General features: G+C 39.5%; 2 protein-coding genes and 1 non-coding gene across 3 annotated transcripts; 1 reads left to right on the plus strand and 2 right to left on the minus strand.

The window, feature by feature from the left end:
• Positions 1 to 207: 207 nt before the first annotated feature.
• On the minus strand, positions 208 to 2,140 carry LOC148585791 (uncharacterized). Its single transcript, XM_088516759.1, has 4 exons — positions 1,856 to 2,140; positions 1,144 to 1,362; positions 910 to 988; positions 208 to 773 (listed from the first exon to the last, which is right to left on the minus strand). The coding sequence occupies exons 1-4, from the start codon at positions 2,138 to 2,140 to the stop codon at positions 208 to 210; spliced, it is 1,149 nt and encodes a 382-aa protein (XP_088372885.1).
• Positions 2,141 to 7,244: 5,104 nt separating this feature from the next.
• Positions 7,245 to 7,351, minus strand: LOC148585792 (small nucleolar RNA R71). Its single transcript, XR_015912590.1, has one exon. It is a non-coding gene; the product is annotated as a small nucleolar RNA R71 (small nucleolar RNA).
• A 229-nt stretch (positions 7,352 to 7,580) lies between these two features.
• LOC148585793 (uncharacterized) lies at positions 7,581 to 13,812 on the plus strand. Its single transcript, XM_088516760.1, has 9 exons — positions 7,581 to 7,670; positions 7,878 to 8,243; positions 8,412 to 8,697; positions 8,809 to 8,874; positions 8,966 to 9,124; positions 10,008 to 10,045; positions 11,725 to 11,898; positions 11,986 to 12,162; positions 13,075 to 13,812. Exons 1-9 carry the CDS (start codon positions 7,581 to 7,583, stop codon positions 13,810 to 13,812), a joined length of 2,094 nt encoding a protein of 697 aa, XP_088372886.1.
• The last annotated feature ends 876 nt before the right edge of the window (positions 13,813 to 14,688 follow it).

Consider the following 14,688-nt stretch of genomic DNA (forward strand, 5'->3'; position numbering starts at 1 on the left):
GTTTTGAACCCAGAAACTAACAGAGCCGACTTCTACAGGAATAACAGCCTTGGTTCCGAAGGCTAAGGCAAAAGGGGTCTCACCCGTAGGTGTTCTCTTAGTGGTTTTGTATGACCACAACACTTCTAGGAGAAACTCCACCCAAGCTCCCTTCCTGTCTTCTAGCTTCATCAGAGTTTTGTTGGTTGCCTTGACTTGCCCGGTTGCCTAAGGATGTCCCGGTGATGAAAAGTAGTTCGGGATGTGCAACTTCTTGCACCATGCTCGGAATGGCTCACAACCGAACTGCTTCCCGTTATCAATCACGAAAGCATGTGGAATCCCATAACGACAGACCACCAACTTCCAAAGGAAGCTTTTGATATTCCCGATTGTGATAGTGGCTAGAGGGTTGATGGTGGCCTTGTCGAACCTCTGGCATTTGTCGCAATGCTTTACTATCTCGCTATAATCCTTATTCATCCCTGGCCAGAAATACAAGGCTCTCACCGCCTTATGAGCTAGCATTTGGCTCCCGAAATGACTTCTGCACATTCCCTTATATATTTCCTGCAATACGTATTTTGCTTCTTGACCGGATACGCACTTCAGCAAAGGTAAAGTGTAGCCTTGTTTGTACAGAAAATTTTCAATCTGGGTGTACCTGGCTGATCTCATTCGCAGCTTACGAGCTACCTTCTTGTCGTTAGGGAGCTTTCCTTCTGTTAAGTAGTCGATAAATTTGTTCATCCATCCCAATTCGTCTGGATTTTCTTCAATGCTGGCGACTACATCTTTTTTTGTTATTGAGGATTCAATTAGGTCCCGGACTATCTATTTAGAAGCTTCAATTTCCTCGTCTGTCCCAAATCCAAGTCGAGCCAATGCATCCGCCCGAGTGTTATCTTCCCAAGGTATCCTAGTGATCACCGTATGGTCGAAGGCTTCCTTCAACTGTTGCACCTTGGCCAGGTATTGCTTCATCTTTTTGCCTCATGCCTCGTATTCCCTGCTTATGTGGCCTATGACAATTTAAGAATCACTCTTTATCTAGAGGCTTTTGGCCCCCATCTCCTAGGCTATCTTCATGCCGACTATTACTACTTCATACTCGACCTCATTGTGGGTGGTGGTGAAAGTCAATCAGATTGCCGATTCAAACACCTCACCTTCTGGGTTGGTCAGCACCATACCAACTCCGCTTTTCTTCCCTGTTGATGAGCTGTCTACATAGGCTACCCAAGCTTCTTTGGTGGAATCGTCTCTTCTTCCGGAAAGTTGTAGAACTCTACTACAAAGTCTACCAACACTTGCCCTTTTATTGATACTCTCGGATGATACTCGATATCGAACTCTCCGAGTTCGATCACCCAGTTGACTAGTCTTCCAAAGATATCAGGCTTCTATAAGATTTTATTCAAAGGATATTCGGTTAAGACCTTGATTGTATGGGCTTGGAAGTAAGGCCTTAGTCTTCTCGCTGACATCAATAGCACAAATGCTAGCTTCTCTATCCGTGAGTATCTCTCTTCCACTCCGTGCAGGGCCCAGCTGGTGAAGTAGACTAGTCTTTGAATTCCTTGATCCTCCTATATCAGTGATGAGCTTACGGCAAACGAAGACACTACCAAGTACAGGAAAAGGAGTCCGCCCTCGGAGTTGACATGCTGAGTAGTTGGCGGGCTCACGAGATACTCTTTCAACTCCTGGAAGGCTTTGTCACACTCTTCGTTCCAAACAAAGGCCTTCCTTAGAATGTTGAAGAATGACAGACATTTGTCTGTGGACCAAGAGATGAACTTGTTCCAAACCGTGATCCTTTTTGTGAGCTGTTGCAGCTGCTTTATGTTTTTGGGGCCTTAATTTCAAGAACCACCTTGATCTTCCCTGGATTAGCTTCAATCTCTCTCTGGGAGACCAAGAATCTAAGGAATTTTTCCGAGGAGACTCCAAATGTACACTTCTCTGGGTTGAGCTTCATGTCGTATCTCCTCAACGTCTGGAATGCTTCATCCAAGTCCTGGATGTAATTGATGGCTTGTATGCTCTTCACTAACATGTCATCAACACAAACCTCCATGTTCCTCCCGATCTGGTGTTCAAACATTTTGTTCACAAGCCCCTGATATATTGCCCCGGCATTTTTCAACCCAAAGGGCATAACCTTGTAACAGTATAAATCGCTGGCAGTTCTGAAAGAAGTCTTTTCTTGGTCCTCTTAGTACATGGATATCTAATTGTAACCGGAAAAGGCGTCCCTGAAACTCAGTAATTCATGCCCGGATGTGGAATCTACCAGGACGTCTATGCGCGGAAGCGGGTAACTTGTTGTGCAAATATCTAGCTAAATTAATAAGCAAATAATTGTATGTTTTACTCGCAAGTGCACCAGATCAAATGATAGTATAGTGCAGCAAGTACGAGATCGATCCCACGGAAATTTTTGATTTTGTTTTAGAAGTAATTAAAATACCAAAATTGTCACGAGATTGATATTGATACTAAGAAAAAGAAATAAAGATAAAGATAAGGTAAAGGTAGGGCTTTGATATCCACCACTAATCATACTTAGATAATATAACAATATGCCAATGATCCAATCAGATTATGAGTACTTAATGTTTGCCAACATAAGGGTATGGGTGTCTACTCCTTAAGCTATTGATTTCCCTAAGCAAGGAATTCAGCATGGGTGTCTACTCTAATACTTTTCTTTCTTAAAGGATTTAGCATAGGTGTCTACTCAGTTGTTCTTTAAGAAAGCATAAATCGGTGGAAATCAATAAATACATGAGGCCTAGGGCGTGGGTGTCTGCTCCTAATTCCCCATATTGATTAACCCAAGAACCCGGTGTGGATTTCTTTCGTTACTCCTATTAAACCCAAGACTCGATCATCCAAATTGATTTAATTAACTAATCTATATCACATGCATATAATGGCCAATCACATACATATGAGGAATTCAAAAAAACAGGAATTAATCAAGTTAAGCAACACAATATGATTATCACAAAGGCGCCAATATTGAAATATTAAATAAATATAATTAGGCTTCAATCTAACCCTCCTTAAGAGTTAGTTACACATAATTAAAATAAAATTAAAAAGAAAAGGGAAAGAAAGAACCAAAAAACGCTCTTAGAAGTAGCCTCAATTCCTCTTCCCAAAGTTGTGTCTATTCCAGGATGATTATTCTCAAGGTTTAGAGGTCTATTTATAGGCTTAGGAATACTCTAGAAAACCTAGAAACCTCGTAGGGTTTAGTCCTAGTGCAACTAGGACTAGAAAAACCCTAATATGGAAAGCAAAGGGAGTCTGGCCGCAGCTTTTGGAATTCTCCAACGCACAGGTGCACTTGATCACAGCCCGTGTGCGCTCGATCACATCTCTGCAATCGATCATATGTCTTCTGCACTCGATCGCAATGCGATCGAGTCTTCTCTTGTGCGCACGAGCGCACGCCTCGCTCTTCACGTCTGGACCTCTCTGGAAGTGCGCTCAATCACACGGGACCTACGATCGATCGCACTACCAAAATCCTTTTCCTTGCTTCAAGTCTTCTAGCTTTTTCCCAATTTTATCCTTTAAGTCCGATACTTCTAAGAATGCTTTATTTTCTTCCAAAAACCTATAAAACAAAGAAAATATAAAAAGGAAGTAAAATAGCACAACCTAACAACACCAAGGAATTAACACATATAAGTTTAAGGGCTAAAATATGAATATTTTGGCACTGAACATAACTGTCCTTCAGCATGCTTTATTGAGGTCCGTGAAATCGACACACATCCTCCATTTCCCGTTCGACTTCTTCACAACATTGGATATCCATGTCGGGTAAAAGACTTCTCTGATGAATCCAGCATCCTGGAGCTTCTTCACTTCAACTTCTACTGCCTGGCTTTTCTCGGGAGCGTAGGATCTCAAAAACTTGTTGTTACAAATATCTACATAAATTAATAGGCAAATAATTGTATGTTTTACCCGCAAGTGCATGAGGTCAACATAGTAGTATATGATGCAAGTACGGGGTCATTCCCACGAAGATTATTAAATTTTGCTTATAATAAATTCCTTAAGTTACACAAAACAAAGATTGAATTTTGATTTGATAATAATAAAAAGGTAGGGCTTTGATATCCACCACTAATTATATTTAGATAATATATCAATATGCCAATGTTTTGATCATGTTATGTATATCTAATGTTTGTCAACCTATGCTGATTAACCCAAGAATCCGGTGTGGATTTCTTTTGTTACTTTTATTAAGCCTATGACTCGGTCATCCAAATTCATTTAACTAACTAGTCCATACCACATGCATATGTTGATCAAGTACAAGGAATTCTTGAAAGCAGGAATTAATCAAGTTAAATATCACAACATGATCATCACAAAGGCGCCAATATTGAATATTAACTAAACACAACTAGGGCTTCAATCTAGCCGTACTAAATAAATTAGTTATATATAAGTTTGATGTTAAACATCTTCATGAAATAAAATGAAAGAAAGGAAAAGAATAAACCCGAAACTTGAACTTGAAGGACTCAAATTCTTCTCCTTAGAAATTGTGTGTCTATTCTAGAGGTTTAAGGGTCTATTTATAGGCCTTAGGAATACTCTAGAAACCCTAAAAATTGTAGGGTTTGAGCCCTAGCTCGCACTAAGTGACAAAACCCTAGAAATTGCACTATCCATACCAAGGCTGGCGACTGACTTGTTCATCACGCACGGGTGCGCTCGATCACAGCCCGTGTGCGATAGATCGCAGGTCTGCGATCGATCCTCTTTGTGCTCGGCGCTTGATCGCAGGTGCCTTGTGCTCCTGGTCTTCGCCTGTAGTGCGCTTGATTGCAACTCCCCTGCAATCGATCGCACTACCAGAGCCTCCAATATTCCCAAAACAGCTCTTTTATGCTCAAGACTTCTGAAATTGCTTCATTTTCTTCCAAGGACCTATAAAAACAAGGAAAACACATAAAAGAACTAAAATGGCATAAATTAACTAAAACTAAAGGATTAAAACATGTAAGTTAAGGGATAAAAATATGAATATTTTAGCATTTAACACTCCTCTTCCGTATAATCAGTTTATGATTGGGATCTGCGTTAAGCTGATGCACTATGACCCACAAATTCATCCCTCGCATATCTTCATGGCTCCACGCAAATGCGTCTCCATTTCCCAAGAGGAAAGTTACCAATCCCTTAATTTACACTTGTTAATTTCTTAGTCTTGAGATTTTGCGATATTTTATTTCCTTTTTGTTTTTTTCCGTGTTTTTGTAGGTCATGCAAGAAAATGGAGCATTTTCGGAAAGTTTGAGCATAAAGGGCAATTTGGGAAAAGCTGAAGCATACGATTGAGTGCCCAAGCCAAGGAGCGAGCATAGCATGCGATCGCGCGCAAGAACAAGGCTCGACCACATCAGCGCTCAAGCGCCCACCACAAAAGATCAATCGCACAACTGCAATTGAGCGCCCAACCTTGCGATCGAGTGCACCCATGCGCAGGAGCACAGTGCAGCGGCTGGCTCTATTTTGGAAAGACCTTTAGGTTACAATTTATGATTTCTAGGGTTTTTATAGGCTCTAGGGTTCCCCTAATATCTATAAATGGGCCTCTAAACATAGAATTTCAACACAAGCTCTAGGAGAAGAATTTGGGGCTCTTCAAGGAAGCCTTTTTTGAGTTTATTCTTTTTTTTTTTTTTTTCTCATGAAGATTTTTAATCATGTGTCTTTAATATTTCAATATTGGCGCCTTTGTGATAATCATATTGTGATGCTTAGCTTGATTATTCCCTACTTTATTGAATTCCTCATATGAATGTGCTTGGCCAACATATGCATGTGGTATGGATTAGTTATTTAAGTCAATTTGGATGATCGAGTACTGGGCTTAATAAAGTAACAAGGAATCTCGTCATTGGGGGGTTTTGGGTTAATCAACATGGGGAACCAGGAGTAAACACCCATGCCCTAGGCTTCATGTGTTTGTCGATTTTCATAAATTTCTGCTTTTTCAAAGAACAACTTAGTAGACACCCATGCTAAATCCTTTAAGAAAGAAAAGAATTAGAGTAGACACCCATGACTAATTCATTGCTTAGGGAGATTTTGTAGCTTAAGGAGTAGACACCCATGCCCTTAGGTTGGTAAACATTAAGTAATCTTGATATGATTCGAACATTGGCATATTGTTATATTACTTGAGTATGATTAGTGGTGGATATCAAAGCCCTACCCTTTAATCTTTATTAAATAAAAAATCAACCTTTTACCTTGTTTTAATTACGGAATTAATTTTAAGCATAGTTTATACCAATCCTTATAGGAATGATCTCGTACTTGCACCCTATATTACTGTTTCAATCTTGTGTACTTGTGAGTAAAACGTACATTTATTCACCTATTAATTTAGGTGAATATTTGCACAACAAGTTTTTGGCACCATTGTCGGGGATTGCGTTAAATTTTGTTTAGAATTTTTTCCCTGTAGTTTTGTTATTTTTATTATTTTTTAAAATCTGTTATGTGTCTCTTTTTATCAAAATCTAAAATTTTCTTTTCGGTTCTGTTTTAGTTCTGCATACTATTCTACAAGCATTGCGATTGAGCACATATTCAGGAGCGATCGAGCGTAATTCTTCGATCAAGCGCACAAGGCCTAAGCTCGAGCGCACTTGTCCAGACAACAGCACTGAAGCTACTGTCACTGTAGAAACTAACTTTCTTCTTATGCAGGGTCGTCAATCTCAGGACCCAACCATCATTCCATACGATCCAAAAATTGAGCGGACCATTCGACAAAGGCCTAGAGATAACTCCGATACAGAAGAAGAAGTCAAAAGTTGAGAAAACGATGGATGATCTTTTAGAGAATCCACCGCCAGTGCGAAGACCTTTGAAACATTCTTTCATTCTGCAAAACCTCAACCAACCATCATGCATTGCCTACCATTCAAAAGCACAAAGCAACTTCAATCTGTCCCCTCAAATACTCAATACTTTGACTCACTTCAAAGGCATACCTACTAAGGATCCACACTTGCATCTTAGAGAGTTCTTTGATCTCTACAAGACTCAGCACATACAGGGCTTAACTCCAGAGGGAATTAGGTTAATCCTCTTTCCTTTTCTTTAAAAGATAATGCTAAATTGTGGTGGAATTCTTTGCCTGCAGGTTCCATTAATACTTGGGAAGAGTTGGTCACTAAGTTCCTAAAGAAGATTTTCCCAGCACAATGACAAGGCAACTTAGAAGGGAGCTTCAAACATTTCAACAAAAAGATGGAGATCTTTTCTTCGAAGGATGGGAGCACTTCAATGAGCTGCTTCTCAAGTGTCCATATCACAACCTATCTCAAGATGATCAGGTACAAGCTTTTTACGAAGGTTTAAATGACACTAACAAAGGTATTGTTGATTCAGCTTGCGGAGGTGTGCTTATGGAAAAGAGCAGTGAGGAAGCCATAGAGCTTTTCGAGACATTAAGTGAGCACTCCCAACAATTCTCATCCAGAGGGAGATAAGGAATAAAAAGTAAGGGCATATATGAAGTAAACACGAATGGCGGAGTTCAAAATCAGATGGCTGCCATGGAAAGAAAGCTAGATATGCTTGTAAAAGCCATGATTGCTCAGAACATCTCTCCCGTTCATCAAGCTACACAAATCCAGGTATGAGCCATATGTTCCCAGTCTAACCACACCACTAAGACATGTCCTATCTTTTCATTTACAAATTAGGAGCAAGCGAACTATGTGGGTCAAAACAATTATCCTCCCAAGAACAATCCATACTCTAACACCTACAATGCAGGGTGGTGCAACCACCCCAATTTCTCATGGAATAACAATCAGAATGTTCTGAACCCTTAAGGGTAGCTGAGGAATTCCCAACAAGGAAGCAACTACCAGGCTGCACCAGAAGCAGTTCAACCAATTCTTGAGTCAAAAAAGAATGACCTAGAAAGTACTATACTCCAACTTGTGACTTCACAACAACAATTCGTGATTGTGCAACAACAAGTCAATGCACAGACCAGTCAAGGTATACAAAAACTGGAAGCACAAATGGGGCAAATGGCCAAGGAGCTAAGCAAAAGAAAGAATGGTGAATTTCCATCCCAAATAATTCCCAATCCAAGAGGTCACGAGCAACTACAAGCTGTACCAACTCTCAGAAATGGTAAGATCATAGGAACTGATGAGATAGCACAAGCATCCCCAACTGAAGCCACAACATCCAAGGTAAGTGAAATGGAGAAGGTGAATGCACAACCCTTTCCTCAGAGATTAGTAAAGCCAAAGAAAGAAAAACAACTTCTTGATATTTTTGAGACTTTGAGAATAGTAGAAATCAACATTCCTTTATTAGATGCAATTCAGCAAATTCCTTCTTATGCTAAATTTTTAAAGGATTGTTGCACTCATAAAAGAAAGTTTCAAGATCATGAAACAATGGCTTTAAGAGAAGAGGTACGTGCGGTATTGTTAAGAAAGTTACCACCAAAGCTTAAAGATTCGGGTAGTTTTACTATTCCTTGCAGGATTGGTGACCAGCTTTTTGAAAGTGCATTACTGGATCTAGGAGGGGGTGTCAATTTACTGCCATACACTGTGTATGAGATACTGGGTTTGGGGGAGCTTCAACCAACCTTGATAACCTTACAATTAGCAAACAAAAGCATTAAAAGACCGAGAGGTATACTAGAGGATGTCTTGGTAAAGGTAGATCAATTTATTTTACTTGTTGATTTCATTGTATTAGATATGGAAGAATCTCCTATGCCATTTCCTTTGCCTATTATTTTAGGAAGACCCTTTATGAGAACTGCTGATAATAAAATTTGTGTGAAAAAAAGGTACTGTGAGTATGAAGGTAAATGGGGAGAAGATAGAATTCAAAATATTTGATGCATTAAAATTACCCCAAGATAATCTAGAATGCTTTAATGTTTGTATAATTCAAGGTGTTGTTGAGAGAGTTTTTCAGGCCTATCATATGGATCCATTGGAGGCCACCCTCACTCACAATTTCACAAGACTAGACATTGAGCTAGATTTTGAAGATGTTACTAATGACATCATTGAAGCCGTGCACCTCCTTGAGACCTCTCCGCATCATCCAAGTAAGTACACCCTTCCCCTTGAAACTCTTGTGCCTACTAATACTACTCTTGTCCCTTCTACTGTCAAGTAGTTACCAGAACATCTGACATATGCTTACTTGGGAGAGAATCAGACACTACCTGTGATAGTTGCTACAAACTTAAGTTTGGGAGAAGAGGAGAAGTTATTAAGAGTCCTTAGAGAGCATAAAACTACATTAGGATGGACTATTGCCGACATCAAAGGCATAAGTCCGGCCAAATGCATACATCAAACTTTCCTTCAAGATGAAGCAAAGTCAACTAGGGACGCACAAAGAAGACTCAACCCACACATGAAGGATGTAGTCAGGATTGAGGTTTTAAACTTGTTGGATGTTGGCATTATCTATAGGGCCTGCAATTTTGACACGACCCGCGAACCCGACACGAACACGACACGAAAAAACAGGTATTGGGTTTGGGCTTATCGGGTTCGGATCGTAATCAGGTCTACCAGATTAAGACTCGGTAATTTCGTGTCTGGCGGATCGACCCGCCAAATACGGTTACTGTGCGGGTCTGGTGGGTCGTATACTGTGTGGGTCTGGCAGGAATACTCGCCAGACCCATTTTTTTTTCTTTTTTTTTTTCAGTATAAGGCAGACGGCACTCTGCCAGTCTGCCTCTCTCACTCGTCATTCAGTAAACCAAAGCTCTCTCGGTCAGTCGGTCTCTCACTCTCCCTCCGTCTCCCGAGTCCCTCTAAAGAGTTTTACATGTTGGATCTGGAAACACCCAGATTGAGTCTTCTTCAAAACCTGTAAAAAAAGGAAGAAACAGAGAGAGCAATGGGGAGAGAGAGAAGAGAGAGACAGCTCCTTCTTTGAGAATGAGACCCTTTTGGTGGTTTGGGCTCTTGCAGGGTATGGAAACACCCAGATTGAGTCTTCTGCAAAACCTGTAAAAAAAAGGAAGAAACAAAGAGAGCAATGGGGAGAGAGAGAGAAAGCTCCTTCTTTGAGAATGAGACCCTTTTGGCTTTTGGTGGTTTGTATTCGATTCTATCAATCTTAAATGTTTTTTTTTTTTTTTTTTATCCAAAAATAATAATTGGATCAAAATTCAATTACGATTTTAAAGTCCTATCGATTTTGGAGGACACAAAAGAAACAAAAGGAAAACATGTAGCAAAAGCAGAACGAAGAGAAATTCTAAAATCTAATAAAAACTCTACATTTTGTACATAAAAGTCCATATGGCAAGATGCCACATCATTTTTTTTTTTTTTTTTTTGTGGAGGGAAAAAGTCAAAACGAAAACAAGATAATGTGGCATCTTGCCTCTAGCATATCTCAAGAACGAATGTTATCTAGTATTCGTATTTTTTTAAAAAAAATATGAATTTCTATTGGTTTAGATATTACTTTTGATCAGAGAAAATGAGATATAGAATTTTGAGGCCTAAGACAATAAATTTAGGTAGGGCCTTTTTTACATTTAAATATTTAATTAAATGATTTTAATTTTAAAAATTCTTCTTGCTTTTTGCCCTTAATTTTTTTTTCAAATGATTTGCAAAATTCATCTATGTTATGAGACATTTAATTTCAACAGATTACAGATATTATATTTTGTGTTGAAATCTACATAATTCTTTTTTAGTTGAATGTAATTTGAGAAAAATTAAATTTCTTTATACTAAAAATTATTTTAATAAATGACCTTAGTCAATATGCTTGATTATTTTAAGTTTAGGTGAAATTATGAGTTTAGTAATTTTTTTTGGAGTACAATTACGGTCACTTTCCTTTTTTTTTTTCTTATCCTTTATTAAAGCCTTTAATATCTTGGAACTCAATTTTTTACGTTGACTGTATTGATGTATTAGTATTATTATTACAATTTTGAATTTTTTTTTTAAAAAAAAAATTATAGTTTAGGATAATCAGGTCAGGTCGGGTCGGGTCTACCCGATTAGACCCAGTTATTTTAAATAGGTAAAACGGGTCGTGTCGGGTTACCCGGCTATTTTCGTATCATAATCGTGTTAGACTGTTTGGGTAAACGGGTCGTGTCTAGGTATAGGCTAATCGTGTAATGGGTACCCGCGGGTTGTAATCGGGTCGTGTCAGGTACCCATTTTGCCACCCCTAATTATCTATCCCATCTTAGACAGCAAATGGGTAAGTCCGGCTCAAGTAGTGCCAAAAAAGAGTGAGATAACAGTGGTAAAAAATGAAGAAGATGAGCTGGTACCTTCAAGAATAACCACCGGGTGGAGGGTATGTATTGACCGAAGGCTAAACAAGGTGACCCGAAAAGATCATTTTCCTCTGCCCTTCATTGATCAGATGCTAGAAAGGTAAGTTGGCCATAGATATTACTACTTTCTAGATGGGTACAATGGCTACAACCAAATTGCAATAGCACCAGAGGATCAAGAAAAGACCACCTTCACATGTCGATTTGGTACATTTGTTTATAGAAGGATGCCGTTTGGATTATGCAATGCACCAGCCACCTTCCAAAGATGCATGATGAGCATTTTCTCGGACATAGTGGAGAAAGTTATTGAGGCATTTATTGATGATTTTAGTATTTTTGGCTCTAACTGTGATGAATGCCTCAATCATCTGTAGATAGTCCTCAAAAGGTGTGAAGAATGCAACTTAGTGCTTAATTGGGAAGAGTGCCACTTCATGGTACAACAAGGCATTATGCTGGGTCATGTCATTTCCAACAAGGGTATTGAGGTGGATAAGGCCAAAATTGACTTCATCTCCAAACTCCCTCCTCCTATGATGGCCAAAGGTGTAAGAAGTTTTCTAGGGCATGCTGGGTTCTATAGAAGATTCATTAAGGATTTCTCCAAGATCTCTAGACCCCTCTGTGCACTATAGGTCAAAGATGTCAAGTTTGTATGGACTGATGAATGCATCGATGCTTTCAACATATTGAAAAAGTTGCTCACATCTGCACCAATAATGATGGCACCTGATTCGAGCCTTCCATTCGAGCTCATGTGTGACGCCAGTGACTTTGCCTTGGGACCTGTCTTAGGTTTAAGAGTCAATAAGGTACCTCATGCTATCTATTATGCTTCTAGAACTTTAAATGATGCTCAGCTAAATTCTACTACTGAGAAAGAATTGTTAGCTGTCATATTTGCCTTGGAGAAGTTTAGGTCATACTTGATTGGTTATAAAGTTATTGTACTCACTGACCATGCTGCTTTGAGATATTTGTTTGCTAAGAAAGATGCAAAGCCTAGATTAATCAAATGGGTACTCTTACTATAAGAATTTGATCTTGAGATTAGGGACAAAAAGGAAAGTGAGAATGTGGTTGCAGATCACCTATCCAGGTTACTTCATGATGAAGAAGGAAACGAGCTTCCCTTGAATGAAAACTTTCCAGATGAGCAGTTATTTACAATAGATGCCCAACTTCCGTGATATGCAGATATTGTTAATTATATATCTGCTAAGGTTTTTCTTCCAAGTATGTCTAGTCAAGAAAAAAAAACGGTTAATGTCTATGTCTAGACATTATCATTGGGATGTCCCTTATCTTTTCAAATTCTACCTGAGCAAATCATCCGAAGGTGTGTTTTAGAGGGGGAACACATGAGCATATTACAGCATTGTCATCAGCTTGCCTGTGGAGAGCACTTTGGAGCTAAGAGAACAACACTTAAGATATTACAACCTGGTTTTTATTGGCCTAATGTGTTTCAAGCTGCTGTTGGGTTTTGTAGTTCTTGTGATAGATGCCAAAGGGCAAGTAACAATTCATCCAGAAATTAGATGCCATTGTAAAATATTCAAGTGGTAGAGCTCTTTAATGTGTGGGGTATTGACTTCATGGGTCCATTTTCAAACTCATTTTGTCATTTATATATTCTTGTGGGTGTGGATTATGTGTCTAAATGAGTCAAGGTTGTCCCCTCTAAAACTAATGATCATAAAGTTGTTGTGAAGTTTTTGCAGGATAACATATTTACTAGGTTTGGGACTCCAAGGGCTATAATCAGTGATGGAGGTAGCCACTTCAATAACCAGCCTTTTGCTTCTTTGATAAAGAAATATGGGGTCACACATAAGGTTGGCACTCCATATCATCCTCAAACCAGTGGTCAAGTAGAGATAACCAACAGAGAGATCAAAAGCATCCTAGAAAGGACAGTGAATATCAGCAGGAAGGATTGGTCTCTATGCTTGAATGATGCATTGTGGGCCTTTAGGACTGCATACAAAACCCCTATTGGTATGTCCCCATATAGGTTGGTCTTTGGGAAAGCGTGTCACCTACTAGTGGAGTTGGAGCATAGAGCCTCCTGGGCCATCAAGAAATTCAACTTTGATATGAAACCAGCAGGTGACAAGAGAAAGCTACAGCTGAATGAGCTTGAGGAGCTGAGGCGTGATGCATATGAGAATGCTAAGCTCTACAAGGAAAGAACCAAAGCATATCATGATAACCAGCTTGTCAGGAAGGAGTTTTATGTGGGACAAAAGATGTTGATCTACAATTCGAAATTAAGGTTCTTCCCTAGCAAGCTCAAGCCTAGATGGTTTGGACCTTGTGTTGTCACCAATGTATTCCCTCATGGAGCTGTGGAGGTTCATAGCCCAGAGAAGAATCAGACATTCAAGGTGAATGGACATAGAGTGAAGTCGTACATTGAAATGAACTTTAGACCAAGAGATGAAGATTTGGCACTCTAGTCTGTCTAGTATTCAGCATTACCAAGAGCTCTTGATCCATATTCAGTGGAACTCAAGTGCATCTCCCTAGAATAATAGCACTGAAGCTACTGCCAAAAGTGCTAGAGCAGTCCAAAAGCTCAAGCGCATCTGCTCCGATCAATGGTACTAAGGCCACTGGGTGCACTAAAAATCCATATCCTTTTTTATTTATGTTTTATTTTCAATTCTGTCATTTTTAGTTTTTCTTTATTTTCTGTTGTTGTTTCAGTAATTTTGTTTTAATTTTATTTTGTTTGTTTGCTGTTTTCCTTTAAATAAGTTAATTTTTTCTTTTTCTTTGTTTTCTGGTCTCCTAACTTACTCTTCTATTCAGCATGACTACGCTCGATCGCACCTAGTGTGCGCTCAAGCGTAGTCCCACCCCATGTGCCCCGGCGCAACCAAGCCACCCCAACTCACACACACCTTTTGCACGAGTACGATCGAGCGCACTCAAACAAAGGCACACGTGATTTTTTTTTTGGGTCACAAATCCCCCTTTCCCCCAGCATTTCCCCCTGGGCCGTGAAGACCTCTCAACACTCATAGCACCACCCACCTCGCTCACCGACCATTTCTCATCGCCACCCACCACCACTGCACCACCCAAATGCTACCCTACACACACCCACTCTCATCACCGTTATTTTTCCCCATTTTGTCCATTTTTCTTTCGTAAACCCCATTTTTACGTTTCCCCACATTTCCCCATATTTTTTTGTTTTTGACACATACAGTCCGTGTATACTTGTCTTTTGCGGTTGGTTTGCTATTTTTGCAAGAGGGTGGGTATCGTTCTATAGTGGTTTTGCACCCTTGGATTTTGGAACTGCACACCAAGTGCTCGACAAAAGT

This window comes from Corylus avellana, chromosome 5 (genome assembly GCF_965113065.1).
Source record: "Corylus avellana chromosome 5, dhCorAvel1.hap1.2, whole genome shotgun sequence".
In the NCBI taxonomy this organism is placed as follows: domain Eukaryota; kingdom Viridiplantae; phylum Streptophyta; class Magnoliopsida; order Fagales; family Betulaceae; genus Corylus; species Corylus avellana.